We start from the raw sequence: 14,219 nt of genomic DNA, 5'->3' as shown, positions 1-14,219 counted from the left end.
ATTTAGTTACAAGCTAAAGGTCTGAGGTAAAAATTTACCTTTCAAACTAAATATTAAGCAACAAATTAAATATTTATTTTGGCAACTAAATGTTTAGCCCAGAATTAACTATTTATTTTCCTAACTATATATTTAGTTCCAGGTAAATATTTATTTTCCAATTTAAGCATTTAAAGCGAAACTCAACCCCTTAATTTTATTGGAAACCCTTTTTGATCTGGATTAACCCAAGACATGGGGTTTAGCGAAAATATAAACAAAAGTAGCTGCCGTAAAAGGTCAGACTCATCATTTCTTTTTCTGCACAATGTAAACATCTTGAGCATGTTACACATCCACGTGGACAAGTGTTTCCACCTGTGCTCCTCCCTCTTACCACACTCTCCTCCCTTTCTCCTCGCCTTTTTCTCCACAGTCACGTGTTCTGAGTGAATAGAGACTTGAGTGGGTTTCACCAGCTGGTGCCTTTGCCTGGTTCATAAATGGTGTTAAAAACAAATGCATGTAAATGGGCATGTGTGCCTTTGCCAGACACTTGAGCGCTAGTGTGGCATCTCCAGCATTCCTGTGTGCTTTTTGTGTGGAGATTCATAGAGACTGCTGCAGCATTGCAGATCTGTAGAAAATTCTAGATGTTGTCACTGGAGACAAATGTAACCTTTTATGACCTTATCCGCTCTATTTGTGTGCAATTTAGTATGAATTTTAATGTACTTTGTAAAATTTGAATAAAACTCAGACATAGAAATAAAAAGTTGGAAAAACAGTAGGAAGTCAGATAAGGTCATTTTGGAGAGGTTTTTCACAGAAGATTCAGAAAAATTGTTTTGCAGGTATCTTAAAGACATATTTGACATCCAGTAGATGGTTTGGTCAAATCACTGGGTCGCCATCCTAATAATGATTTTTCCAGACAGCTTCCAGATCTGGATATCCACCTTCAGTGCAATTAGCAACAAAGTCGGTCAAAATCCCAGCTTCCATCCGGTGACCTCCCTAACACACTACCATATTACCCATATTATTCTCTTGGTTTCTTTTTTTCCTTTTTTATGTTGTTGCACCTCATCAATTACAATTCAGAAATTACAAATCTCATTTAACATCCACAAACAGTTTAAACAGCTTCCTAAATTGATAATCGATGTCAACAGCGTCACTTGCTGCGTGTTTATGGCGTGGTATCTGATAATAGTTGTTAATGTGCTGCTACCCTGGATTCAGCTCTGCCTCTTTCACACCATTGATATCTTGGTGGTGGTGACTCAGACTCCTGGATGAAAATACTTGAAAAACCCTCATGCCCATAGAGCCTCTCAGTTACAGACAAGTTCCATCCTCCATAAACCCGTCAGGTATCAGCAGACTGATGTGTGGTAGCTCATCCACAGCTCTAAAACTGTGTATAAAAGTTTCCTAAATGCCAAAGGTTTTTATGTTGATTACTATTTAGAGAAAGAAGAAGAACCACAATGTGTTGTCACTTTAGAAGCATATTCAAAATACACTGAGTATTTAAAAAAATTATAACTTCTAGATATCCCTAGAAGTTATAATGCTGTCTTCATTAGTGTGTACTGGTTGTTTTGATCATTTAAAAATGAAAAATATCACAAATAATATAAAAAAATGCAAAGAAAGCAGAAAACTCTAGTGTCCTGTAGGTGGATCAAGTTTGGGAAAATGTACATGTGCCTGTCTGAATGGTTTTCCCTCTTGTGGGTTTTTTTTTTTTGTTTTGACCCACTTATAAAACGCTTCATCATGTTCCAGCACTGACAGGTGGTGGAATGTGCCTAGAAAAAGACAAATGTACAGGCAAAGGTGGAGAGAAAAAGATTTGTTTGGTTGCTAACATGGGAGTCAATAATGCAGATTTAGTTTTGTAATTTTACAGAATAGAAAAGAGGAACAGTAGAAATACAGCATTTTGTATGCAACAAAGAGTCACTTCAAAATATATTGCCCTTGTTTTTCTTTGTTACTCTTGGTAAAATTTGTTTATTGTATTATTTTGTAATTGTGCCTGCTGTTCATCTTACTTGCTGCCTTTATGCTTTCTGCAAGGCATTTAGAATTACCCGTTTTGTTCTGCAAGCACTTTAAATCATGATCTCTCTTTTTTTCTTGTTCTTCGATCCTTTGAGGATAAACTTTCTCTTCTCAGCACCAGATTGTACACCTTGATCCTAGAGAATGTGAGCATAGAGGTGTGTTATTACAGTTACTATTTCATGTATGTAATCTATTTTAAGCATTCAATCTGTCCTTTCAAATCTTCTGATTTTACCCTTCAGAATTTAAATGAGATGATCTGAAAAAGTGCCTATGTACAATATTTCTTGGCTCAATTATTTATAGGTTCACAAACATAAGAGACTGTGAATGTGTGAGTTTATGTGTGCAACATATTGGCTGTAACCTATATTCAAATTACAAAAGGAAAGACATGATTTTTAAAGAAATGCACATACTATAGACTTGTTTACTACAATCTCCAGGATTATATGCATTCAAGTGAATACCTTCTATGTTTATAGCACAATTAAAAAACAAAACAAAAAAACACTAAAGATATATTTTCCCTTGTATTTGCAAGATTTGATCTTTTGTGGGTCTGTCTAGGGTTGCTAATTTTGCTGTTGGAGTTGAGCATTGCAGTATGGACCCCTTAATATTTCATAACATATTGTCAGAATCAGACATACCCCTCAAGATGATGGAGGCAGGGTCTGCAAGAAGAAGACAGGCTCAGCTGATGTCTGCCCACTGCTCTTGCCCACACAACACAAATATATCGAAAGTTTTTGTGCTGCAGTTTTACCCAGGACTGCTTTACCTCGTTCACCACTATGTGGCAATAGGGGTTTGCAATAAAATTGTGTCTGTTTATGCCATTAAAACCTAATTAACTAGTTTATTTGGGTCTTTCATATCTTACAAAAGCTTATAGTAAGTTTTTAGTGGTCACTCTGATACTGTTGGCTAAAAACATTAAGATTAAGTTAAAAAAGGCATCACTAAAGTGAAAGTGAAACATTTGATGCACAAATTTGACAAAATAATTTCTCACACAGATATTTATCAGTCAAATAAATCTCAAAGTAGGTCGTGTTTCACTTTCAAGAAGAACCACTGTGGATGACTTAAGACTAGTCATCAACAGTAATCAAGAAATACATAATTTCTGCTCCCAGTTTCAAGAACTCAAAATTACAGATTAGCACACAACATATTTTTTATAGAAACTTCCACATTCAATCAGCATTTAAAACCTCACAGAAGGTGCAGGGTTTCTCAATATTGTCACAGTAAAAAAAAAAAAAAAAAACATTATTTTTTGACTTGTGCTGCTTTCAAATTAACTTTGTATTTTCCCTCTTGTCTTGGAAAGACACTGGGGAGGTATACTTGGGAAATTTGCCTGATTTCCCAAGTAAACCTGCAGACATTTTGTATACATTATTTTCTAGGTCAAAATGTTCTCTAATAAATTATCTCACTGTATTTTTTTTAAATTTAGCAAATCAAAATATTTTTGTCATCATTACTTAGGAAAAGCTAAGTCTGATTTCAGGCAATGGGAAAATGAGTTGTGTCTGGCTTGAATTATGTGTCCTACCTATTAGTAGATGTGGTGTAAAGAGAATCAGTGGTATTCACTTCTCCTCTCAGTGGTCATACATTTATGCCTGATCAGTGAAACTTTGGACTGATTAAAAAGCTTTTAGCTCCACACAACCAATTAGTATAAATAACACCAAAAAATCCCTGAGTGCCATTTACTCCCCTGCACTTCTTATAGCTTTTCTCAATTGCTCTGTCTCACACTGAACTCTTCACAACAAAGTAAATGTGCTTTCAGTAAAAGAATGGATCACCATGCATTCATTTGAACAGTTTTTTAAAATGAAAATGCATGGCTAGCGTATCTTCAGACCAACTATTAGATACCTGCTCTCAGTCCATCTGCAACTCACAAATTAACCAAAACCTCATTGCCCATTTGTACTTTGAAAAATACACTGGTAAAAACTATACTTTATTTGCTGTTGCTGTAGGAAATGGCTTAAATTGACCTAAAAGCCTGACACTAATGAGCACATGAAGAAATAGCTGATTGTTTTAATAGGCCAATTAATCAAAACAGTATATTTGAAATGTTACTTGCAGCCACTTGTTGCTTCCTACTGGATTAAAATGGGACGTTTAGTATTTTCAACTATTTAATAATTTTTCTGTTATCAGATTTATTTTTGGTCCTCCCTTTAGCTTTTGAGTTCACACTTTACAAGTAGGTTAAAATGTTTTTTCAGTCTCACATTTAAAGATCTTTGCCTGATCTTGAAACAAATCAGGAAAAGATCTGTTATGTGAAACTGTCTAAAAGTGTTTTTAAATAAACCTTTTTAGATAAGAGTTTATCTAAAAACTCTTCAAAAAGTAGGTCTATGTCTTTATTTTTTCCTCTAAAACCAGAAATAAGATTGAATCAGATTGGGTTTGGGAACTACTAAGACCTTTTTTTTATTTTCTTCCAAAAATCTTTAAACATGTATTAATTTATATGTGTCTGACACTTAGTGTGCTCTCCACATGACATCTCAGTGAAATACTTGCAACAAGCCTTGAAATAAATTGATCTTTTATGACTTAATCTTACACCGGAAAACTGAGCGTAATCTGACCTTTACTCAGGGTACATTTGAGGATTATATTATTCCATGTTAATTTTGTTTATAGATGCCCCACTAGTATTAGCACCTGTACAGTTAACACAACATAACACTTGTTTTCTTTTTTAGCATTTCACTTATTGCATACAGACAAATGGATGTTTAACCACCAAGCTATTGGCATAATATTGAAATAATAATAATAATAAAAAAACATGTGGTTTGTTAGCTTAAAGGATAAAATAGTGAAGGGAACATTATTATTTCTCATTGTCACTGTAGGGGGCCTGAATAGGAGGCAGGTTACATACATCTGCACTAGATATAGAGCAAGGGTCTCTAAGAAAAAAGTACAAAAAAAAAATATCTCAAATTCTTGAGGCATTCGATTTCCCAATCTCAGGCATTTTCAAAATCATGTCAGGTTTAGTGAAATTTACTTTTTCCTTCATTTTGTGAGAGATTTAAGGTACCAGTTGTTTTGAAAATATGTAGTTTTAAGCAACCTCTCTGCCAGTCTTACCCAGGGTGTTGTGATAAAATAGTCTCATCTCGTTTATTGCCATCTAACCCACCTTATGTTGCTGACTTCAAGTTCATGGGCAGATCTGTGGTACATTACTTGACCTTTACACCCTCTCCTTTCTGCAACGTCCTATTGGCGCTTCTAATAATAACGTAACGAGAGCTGAATAACAGTGTCAGTTGGCTGTAGGGATTCTGACACTGAACACAAAACATGTTAAGATGGACATTTTGCACTGCAGATTGTTTTAGCTTAAATAATTTTTAAGAAAACGTTTACCATCCGCTCGCCAACATGTCCTTTAGTCTCTTTGCTCAAATCACGACTACCACTTTATTCTGTGTCTCCTTCGGTCATGTCAGTTCTTTATTTGGTATGTTTGGTACCCTCTCTGTTGGGTAATTGCCTGATGTTTGACCTCTATGACTCCTAGACGACACCATGACTGCTTATGGAGAGGACAAGAAGAAACAGGTGTGCGTGTACATTATTTGTAAGGCTTCTTTGTGTGTTTTTGTGTGTGTTTACATCTGCCGCTCTGAGTACCAGAAAAATCCATTGGGTCTGGGGTTGCTGTGGCAACAGTAATCACTTCTAATTCGGCATCAGGGAGAAGGAGAGGGGATAAAGGTGGAGTGGCAGCAGTTGAGAGGGGAGTTGTTGAGCGAAAAACAATAAAAATGTGACAGCAGGGAAAACAAGGTAAACGTGTTTGCGTGTTTTAGTGACTCTGAAAGTGTTCAGAGACTGAAAGCAGAATGATAAGGTGAAGAGGTTTTACATAAATGCCTCTTTTTCTCACTCCCATAAGATTTTAAAGCTCCCATTTTCTCTCAGTTGCCTCATAACCTGTCATCTGACACTGAGAGCTGGTATTTGTACAACAATTTCCTTTTTGTCAGTCGCTTTTCATTTTCGAATCTATCACACTTCATAGTGAAGTCCATTATATTCAGCAGGGAAAATAATTATAGGACTTGTCAATGTTTTGTATTACTAAAATTCCAACTATATCTGTAATCTGGTCGATTCTTTTCCCTGAAATGTTGAGAGGGTTTCCTGAGTATACCTATAATATGGTAAAATGTTGTTCTTTTTACTTCCAAATTGACTGCAGTGGTTCTTCTTGAAATATTCATAAATGTAGACAGACAGGTATATAGCCAGTGGCACCATTGCAACAATAAGGTTTAGAAGTTCCTGATGGGAAGCTTTTTGAATGGCAATCAATTAGGAATAAAGCATCTGATAATCCACACTGAGTGGATGCAAGATTACTTTCTAAACGCTAACAGGTTTCAGCTGTTAGCTTTCTCGGCCTATTTGCACATAATTTTCTTCATCGTGTTTATACCTTTTCCTGTCGTTCTGCTTTATTATACACAATTTATGGACTTAGTTGTTTTTTCTCTCTCTCTGTATTGCTTGAGTTACTACTGAGCTCTTGTGTAAACTTTATGTAAATAAATATTAAAAATAGATATTCATAATGAAAAACAATTATGTATTCAAGTCTTATTTCCCCACTGTGTTTCCCTCTTTGCCTCACCTACACCAAGATTCCTACATCTTCCTATATTTTCACTTTCATCTTTTGCTCATCCTTACAACTGAATTTTCCTCCATGTGTTATGAACATGGGTAACGAGTAAGGAGGGAGTGTGATGCAAATTAATAGGCTTGCTTTTTTTTCCCCTTTTTAGTCTGTCACTTTACTCAGCCTCCCACCGGCTCAAATATACACACGCTGTCTCACATGCTGTCGTCTTTATGAGGCACGAGTGGAAGGAAAAATAGAAAAGAACAGCATGAAAAAGATGTGTGAAGCATGCAGCAGGAGAAAAATCACCACCTGCCACTCAAGCCGGCCTCTTCGTAGTATTTGTCTCACTCACGCACACACACACACACACACACACACGCACACACACCGTCTCTGTTGTGTGTGCCGGTCCGTAATTTTCCGCCATGCTCAGTTGCCATCCAATGAGAGGCCAGGAGAGGGCTTTTCAGACCGTGAGTGGGAGGAGACAGAGCGTTGCCTGCTGATTGACAGTGAGCGCCCTACAGGTGGAGAGAAGAACCGAGAGAAGGAAGGGGGGGTGGGAGAAGACAACACTGAGAAGAAGGAGAAGGGGTGAGTGAGGAGAAGGGAGAGAAGCAGCAGCAATCAGACTTCCATACACTCACATTAACCGGTCCTTCGTTCCTCCTCTCCTACCCTGGGAGCTTGCTTCCCTGGGCAGATCGGCCGACTAACACCACCAGTGATTACCACTGTCATCACACACATCCACTGCTGCACCAAGATGAGCCAGTGCAGGAAAAGGTGCAAGAGGCAGCTCACCAAGGTGGCTCGGTATTTCTACCGCTTTCTTATGGGAACGCTCACTCAAGGTAGGCACCTAGAAAAACTTGGACTTTCCACGCTGAGAGGTTTGCCAGTTTGTCCACTTCTTGATTTCAAGTGGACTACTAAAGTTGGCAGAGGTGTTTGGATCAGTTTGCTCCTGTAGCTGAGATCGTCTGCAGTCTTGTAAATAGAGGCAAACACTCTAAGCATGTGTACTTTTATCTCAAAGAGTGCGAGTGTGTGCATCTGTCTGTACGCAGTCCATCTGAGTGCTTTGTTTCATCTCCAGGCTGTGAGACTGTCAAAGCTTTGACATCAAACGGCTTAAAGATGCTAGTCATTATTAGCCACACTGTGTGTGTTTACTGGATCTCTTCTTGTGAGCTTACAGTAGATTTTCACACTTGCTTTCCTATTATGCATATTAATTGAATCAGCTCTCAGTATGCAGAGACAGGATCAGAAAGCTGCTGGGCTTCAATGGACTCACTCTTTCCTTCTTTCAATCTCTCTTTCAACTCCCATCCTCCTTCCCTGCTCTGTCCTTCTTTCCCCCTGCCTTCTTTTTGAAAGTATGTGGCATCTCACCTCCACTGAGGAAGTCTCAGAGGGGTAAAAAAAAAACAAACTGTCTTTTATCCAGCTCTCAGTGTGACTATAGCTCTCACATCCTCATCCTGCTCTGCTTTCGAGCTCTAACAAGAAAACTTTATAATGCAAATCCGCAAACTGAGATTACCACAGTTAAGAAGTTGAAAGTAGATCAGAAATTGCTTTATTTTTTCAGCATCTTAGTTCTTTAAATCCTAGTATGTCCACCTCAGGCTGAGTTAAGTGTCCTTGGCTGGTAAACAACTTCTATAACATTGTACGCTGACATCTTACTGCGCAATTTTAGGCCCTTTTCTTTTTACCTTTTCTGAGTAATATTAAGCTGCAGCCCACATCGTCTTTAGAAAATCACAATAGCAAAAGGCGGTTCTACCGAATCCCAGCAGCTAATCTTGAGGATAGAGATGAAGCTGTATTTTGATGACCTTGTCAACAGATCAGTGTGCGAATGGGAACTCAACAAATATGCTGATCACCTCGACATCAGCTTTTCATCTTTTCTGCTCAAAGCTTTGTCATTTGCATTGCCTCATGTTTGTGCTGTGAAAGCAGCACCTAGGCATATGTGCATAAGTGTGAAGAATTCTTGATGAAAACAGTGATAATATAAAACTAAATGGAAATAAAATCACAGTAGAGGAGGCGTTTGGATCAGCTGGTTAGGTTTGGCACACCATGTGCTCGGGCACCAAAGGTCCTGGATTCATCTGTCCTGGGCTTGGGATTCTGTCTGGGCCCTTTGCTTCTTGCATTTCCTCTTCTCTTCCTGCTGCCTACTGTCCATCGGCTACTAGAGCCACACACCCGAAAATATGAAGAGCAGACATGTATGTTGTCTGCAATTGTTTTATGTTAGAGGTGTAAAAGACTCCCAAGTCACAAGATTTTGTTGACTTAAAATTAGACCCTCTTTCTTGTCAAAGTTTGTCTGTCACAAAGCACAAGTCTTTATCAGATGAAGAAAGTGAAAGCTATTACTATGAAGGAGAAGATTTTAGCTTCAGGCTTGAAATGCATTTTGAAATTCAAACGAAATAGTTTCTTAGTTGCCCTCAACTAGAACTAGACTCAACTAGAACTGCTCCCCATGCTGTCTGACAACATCCGGTTAATAAAGTATGAAATAAGTTTGTGTGATTGCCTTTTGTGTGTTCAGAGGAGAACAGAAACAACACGATGACCACCAAGATGCAAACGATTTAATGACATAGCCTACCAGTAATACAGGACATGTATTTTCCTGGGCAAAACTGTAACTCCGACAGAACTGAGCAGAGCTGCACCGTCTCTTACTTCTTCATTGTGTGTGTGTCCTTCAGAGGCACGTGGTGCTTGCAGGGCTGTGAAATCATGATCATTCTGCTCCAAAATTTAATACATGTGTTCCTGGTGTTGCTCATTGTTACCTTCTCCGCACTGAACAGCTTCGTGATTGCATCTCCGCCGGTCTGGTGTTGTGGTTAAAATATTTGGCGTTTGCAAGGTCTACACTTTGTCTATGGAATAACCTGCTCACTCAGTATTTACGTAGTGGCTGACCTCATGATGTTGCTGGACCTGACCAACTGCAGCAACCCCAGATTACAGCATTGCACCCACAGTCTTAGACACTAGGCATGATGGGAGCATCACTACAGCTGCCTTTCTTCCCACCCCGCTGTGCCATCACTAGAAGAGGGTAAATCTGGACTCATCAGAACACAGGACCTTCTTATATCGCTCTATAGTCCAATCTTTATTCTCCCTTGAAATTTGTAAATTTTTTTCTCCAGTTAGTCTCACTGATTAGTGGGTTTCTCGTGGCTATACAAGAATCCCTTGAGTTCCCTTTACATTGTTTGTGTGAAAATGTTCTAACTTTCACTACTAAATAAACTCCTGAGTTTCACTGACTTTCTTCCCAAACATAGAAGTGCTCACCGATCATATTCACTCAGGGTTTTTTCCAATCACATTTCCTTGGCAAAGGGCATGGTGACCCACTCTCCTTCCAGTTTTAATAATTCATTGGAGAGTTCTCAAATCAATTTTAGTAGTTTCTACAATCTCCTTAGATGTCTTCTTAGCTTGATGCCAATGATTTGATGGTGATCAAGCTCGACAGAGCCTACTACTAATATCAAACAGTTTGATAATATAATTTTAGTGTGCTAAAATAAATGTGCTAAATTCTAGATAGTAACTCTCAGCTTTCTCATAGTGGCAGGGTGTATACATGTTGGACTTAAATTTACTCCAGTGTAGGTTATAGGGAGGTTTTTAAATAAAAAAAGCTTGTGGTTGGCAGTGCAAGAAAGTAATTGATAATTAAAAAAAGGACAATTGTTACAGAGCCAGTAATAACAGTTGTGGATTACTTTGAGTAGGTCACTAACTCTTTTTTTAAACTGGTCTCTAAAATAACTGTTTTTAATATTTGGTTTTTCTCATGTTACTTCATGTGTTGCCATGATGGCCAGACAGCTTTTTGGTACTTTTTGTGATCATGTTGCATAAAAGTTTTTTTTATTATAATTTTTTTTTTATCATTAAGATTTTCAAGACTTTATTTCTTTTTTACATTAATACCTCCTTAGATTAAGACAAACAAAAATATTTAATTTCAAAGATTGGCTTGGATTATTTTACACAGATTGCAGATTTTCAAAGACGCTTGTGATTTGTAAAATCTTGTTTATATGAAGAGAAAAAAACAGTTCAAAATATCCTAAAAATCTTGCCTAGTCTCATCTGTGTGAACATTATTGTGATTATTTCATGTCATGAGTTTTATGTATGGTCACTTTCTCAATGAGTATACATTCAACTTACATTCATTTTTTGCAGATAAGGTCTTGATGTCATGAATTGAAAATATTTACATACAACCTCCTTACAATTAACTTATTAAGCTTCCATTTGTTATCCGATAATTCTGACAGAAATTGTCAGAATTTTAAGATAACCTGTCATCTAAAACGTATCTCTTCAAAATATTTTGCACATATTCTTGCTGCATCATTATGCAGATGTATTCACTCAAAGCTAGGTTTTTAAAATAAAAACTCAGGGGACAAAAAAGTTACAATTCTGGACTGAAACCACTCGAGAGAGTATAGTCGCATTCAGATGAGTCTCTGTTAAACTCTTAGACATGTGCATAAGAAAGTTGGAGAAAATAACTTCTCTAACTTTCTTCTACAAGTAGAGTTTTATTATAGAAGTTTTGGACAGGGACTATAATACATCAGGTTTATCACAAATGCAGCAATATCAGGCCTTTAGTTTAGTACCTAACTATTTAACCATCTATTAGGGGCATAACAGCACACAGAGTCACGGTTCGGTAAGGTTTTGGTATCTTGCCTTCATAAGAAAAAATACCACTCAAACCAGAGACAAACACCTTCTTTGCCATAAGAAGGCTCACACAGAGAGTACTATGTATAATAAATATAATTTATGCACATTATGCTTCACTTTAAGATGAAAAATCCAGTTTGAACTAAACATGGCACTGCAGACATTACTTTTATTGAAACTGTAAAACAACAAATAATTGCTCCCTTAGTAGATAAAAGATTCAACCCTTACCTGGCTCTCCTTGTAATATTTATATAGTGTGTAGTAGGATTGTTAAATCCCTGGTGGCCTACATAACAGTGTTATTAGACCATCGTGTCGCAAAGCAGAAGAATATATGATGCAATGGATTGCCATACCTGTCACTCACTCGGCACTTGTACCACCGGAAGCTGGAAACCTTTGCAGTCTGCTGATTAAAAATGAGCTTAATGTCTGCAATGATTACAAGCCATTCCTGTATTGATATTATCATGGGGAGTTTTTAATAAAGAACTTAATCTACTCAATTTCTGTTGTTTCTCTTCATTCAGAAATAAAAAAAAAACACATGAAAAAACACACTGCATATATTTGGATGTTGCCGTGGCATATTATTGGATCTTTAATAGTTCCAACAATTGAACTATTAAAGATCCTGTGGGGTCTTTACTATTTAAGTGTGGGGAGATAAGAGTAAAAAGAGCATTGCCTCTTTATTTTCAATTCACCAATTTACTGTGAATGTTTGTAACTTTGACAAACCTTTCAAACCTAAGTCTTCGTCTTCCTATCTGTCTAATGACAACTGTTGCTAAAACATGTCTAACGTAAACAATCCTAAAATTAAAAATTTGAATGTCTAAATCTTAAAAGTATATTTTATTTTTGAAAAATTGATTTAAAAAACACTTCTTTAGTCCTTAATGTTGCTGTCTATGCTGCCCTTCCAACCATTTTCTGAGTTGCAAGATACACCCTGAACAAAACCATTAGAGAAACTCAGGAGATAAATCCTCCAGTTTGTGTGCAATAATATCTAAAGTAAATTCCAAGCACTGGTTAACTTGGCAACTGCTTCAGTGCAAAAGCATTTATTTTACACAGACTTCAAAAGCATTTATGCTCTTGCAACTGAAGGCGGAACAAGAGACGTAAGAGAAAACCCAATACAAATTCTTTATAGAGCGGCCCCCTGCTGAGAGTCAAACTCATGACCTTCTTGCTTTAATGCACCAAGTCTAACCCACCAGAGCTGCCGCGCAGCTTACGATATTTCCTAATGAAACTGTTTTTCAAAAATGTATAAAAAGGACAAATGTTTGTTTTCTTGTAATGAGAAGAAATCAACTGAAAGATTCTTAGCTTAGGGTAATTTGCCTTTTGTTGCTCGTTAAGATGTATGGCATGGTGGAAAAAGTGCTATAATAAAATCTGACATCTGGTGGGTGTTTTACACATAGACTCACACAGTCTGACACACACACACACGCAGACACACACACTTTATCACAAATGCAACTGGAGTTAGTCATTACGCTTGCTAAACAAACTACTCACTCTTTAAACAGCTAACCAGCTACCGCTGTCACAAAACCCATTTAATCCCATCCATGAAGTATTTATTAAAAAACACAGTGTGTATGCACATATGCATCCTTAAGTTTACCCAGAATGGAGTTACCATGACTACTGGCTCCTGCATGTCTGTTCCAATGGGAGACGGAGAGAAAAGGAGAAAGAGAGAGATGTCTGCTTCAGTGCAGCAGGAGCCAGGGAGGGCTGAACTGTATAATGGCTCTCCTACATAGGGATTTCATCAAGGCCATTCAGAGTTTGGTATTTGAGAATTGTGGCATTTTTGGCCGTACAGAAGTGCTGAGGGACGTGCCATTTAAGTCCAGCCCGGAGAGACAGAATACACATTGTAGTCAAAAGGTGTGTGATTGTAACAGAAGTTTAAACTGTGCAAAAAAAAAAGAAAACATGACATTATGAAACTCCCCTGTCAGTTAATAGGTTTTGTCACGTTTCCACTCTATATAAAGTTAATCCAACGTGTCTGAAAAACTCCCTGGTTTTCCAATTATGCATTTATCTTCTGACTAATGCAGCACATGATATTTACACCTGTCTTTAATTAGTACTTGCCAATATTTGTCTTCCCCGCAAAAATACCTAAGGTCAGGAATCTAATCTTGTGTAGCTAATGTTGTGCATGTTTGCATTATTGATCCCAATCAAATATAATTACCTGCCTTTGTTTCATCCCTCTTTGCCTACTAATTAGTTTGATTCATTAGTCTCCATCAGGGTAATACAGCCCAGCCAGTCTGTGCATGTGTGTATGTGTGTTTTTCTTCTCCTCATCTGCCCTAAGGCACTGTTTATGTTGCACACTAGTGGGACAAGCTCTGTTTAGTGTAATTAGGGATGTACTGAATGCTACTTAACTCCTTTCTCCTTCTCCACACACATCTATAGAACATGCAACATCTTACACAAATATGCTGTACAAACATACCACCTCTTAGGGTATTATCACAGTGTGAGCCTTTTAGCTGAGTTCTTATCTAAGATAAACAGTCTGAATGTCCAGAGCAGGTGCCTCTTTTTTTTCCACAGGATCTTTGGTTTTTGCCACAACTCCCCACTAATTATTATTACAGTTTCTCATGCTGTGTGATCATTAGGAAGAAGTTTCAGCCCTAGGTTAAAAGATGTGATGAAT

General features: G+C 37.4%; 1 protein-coding gene across 3 annotated transcripts in view; it reads left to right on the top strand.

Annotated features, from left to right (window-relative positions):
• The window catches only part of LOC103476925 (A-type potassium channel modulatory protein KCNIP2), a 98,342-nt gene that overhangs the window by 38,879 nt on the left and 45,244 nt on the right, over window positions 1-14,219 (top strand). The window contains exon 1 of one of the 3 annotated variants that reach the window (XM_008429676.3): window positions 7,309-7,599. The exons of the other annotated variants lie outside the window; for them this stretch is intronic. Within the exon in view, the coding sequence (XP_008427898.1) occupies window positions 7,512-7,599 (88 nt within the window). The 5' untranslated portion in view covers window positions 7,309-7,511. Of the gene's footprint in view, window positions 1-7,308; window positions 7,600-14,219 lie in introns of those variants that run through there. 3 annotated transcript variants of the gene reach the window in all.

Source organism: Poecilia reticulata, chromosome 15 (assembly GCF_904066995.2).
Source record: "Poecilia reticulata chromosome 15, P_reticulata-male-v2, whole genome shotgun sequence".
Taxonomy (NCBI): domain Eukaryota; kingdom Metazoa; phylum Chordata; class Actinopteri; order Cyprinodontiformes; family Poeciliidae; genus Poecilia; species Poecilia reticulata.
This window is presented reverse-complemented; position numbering and strand designations above follow the sequence as displayed.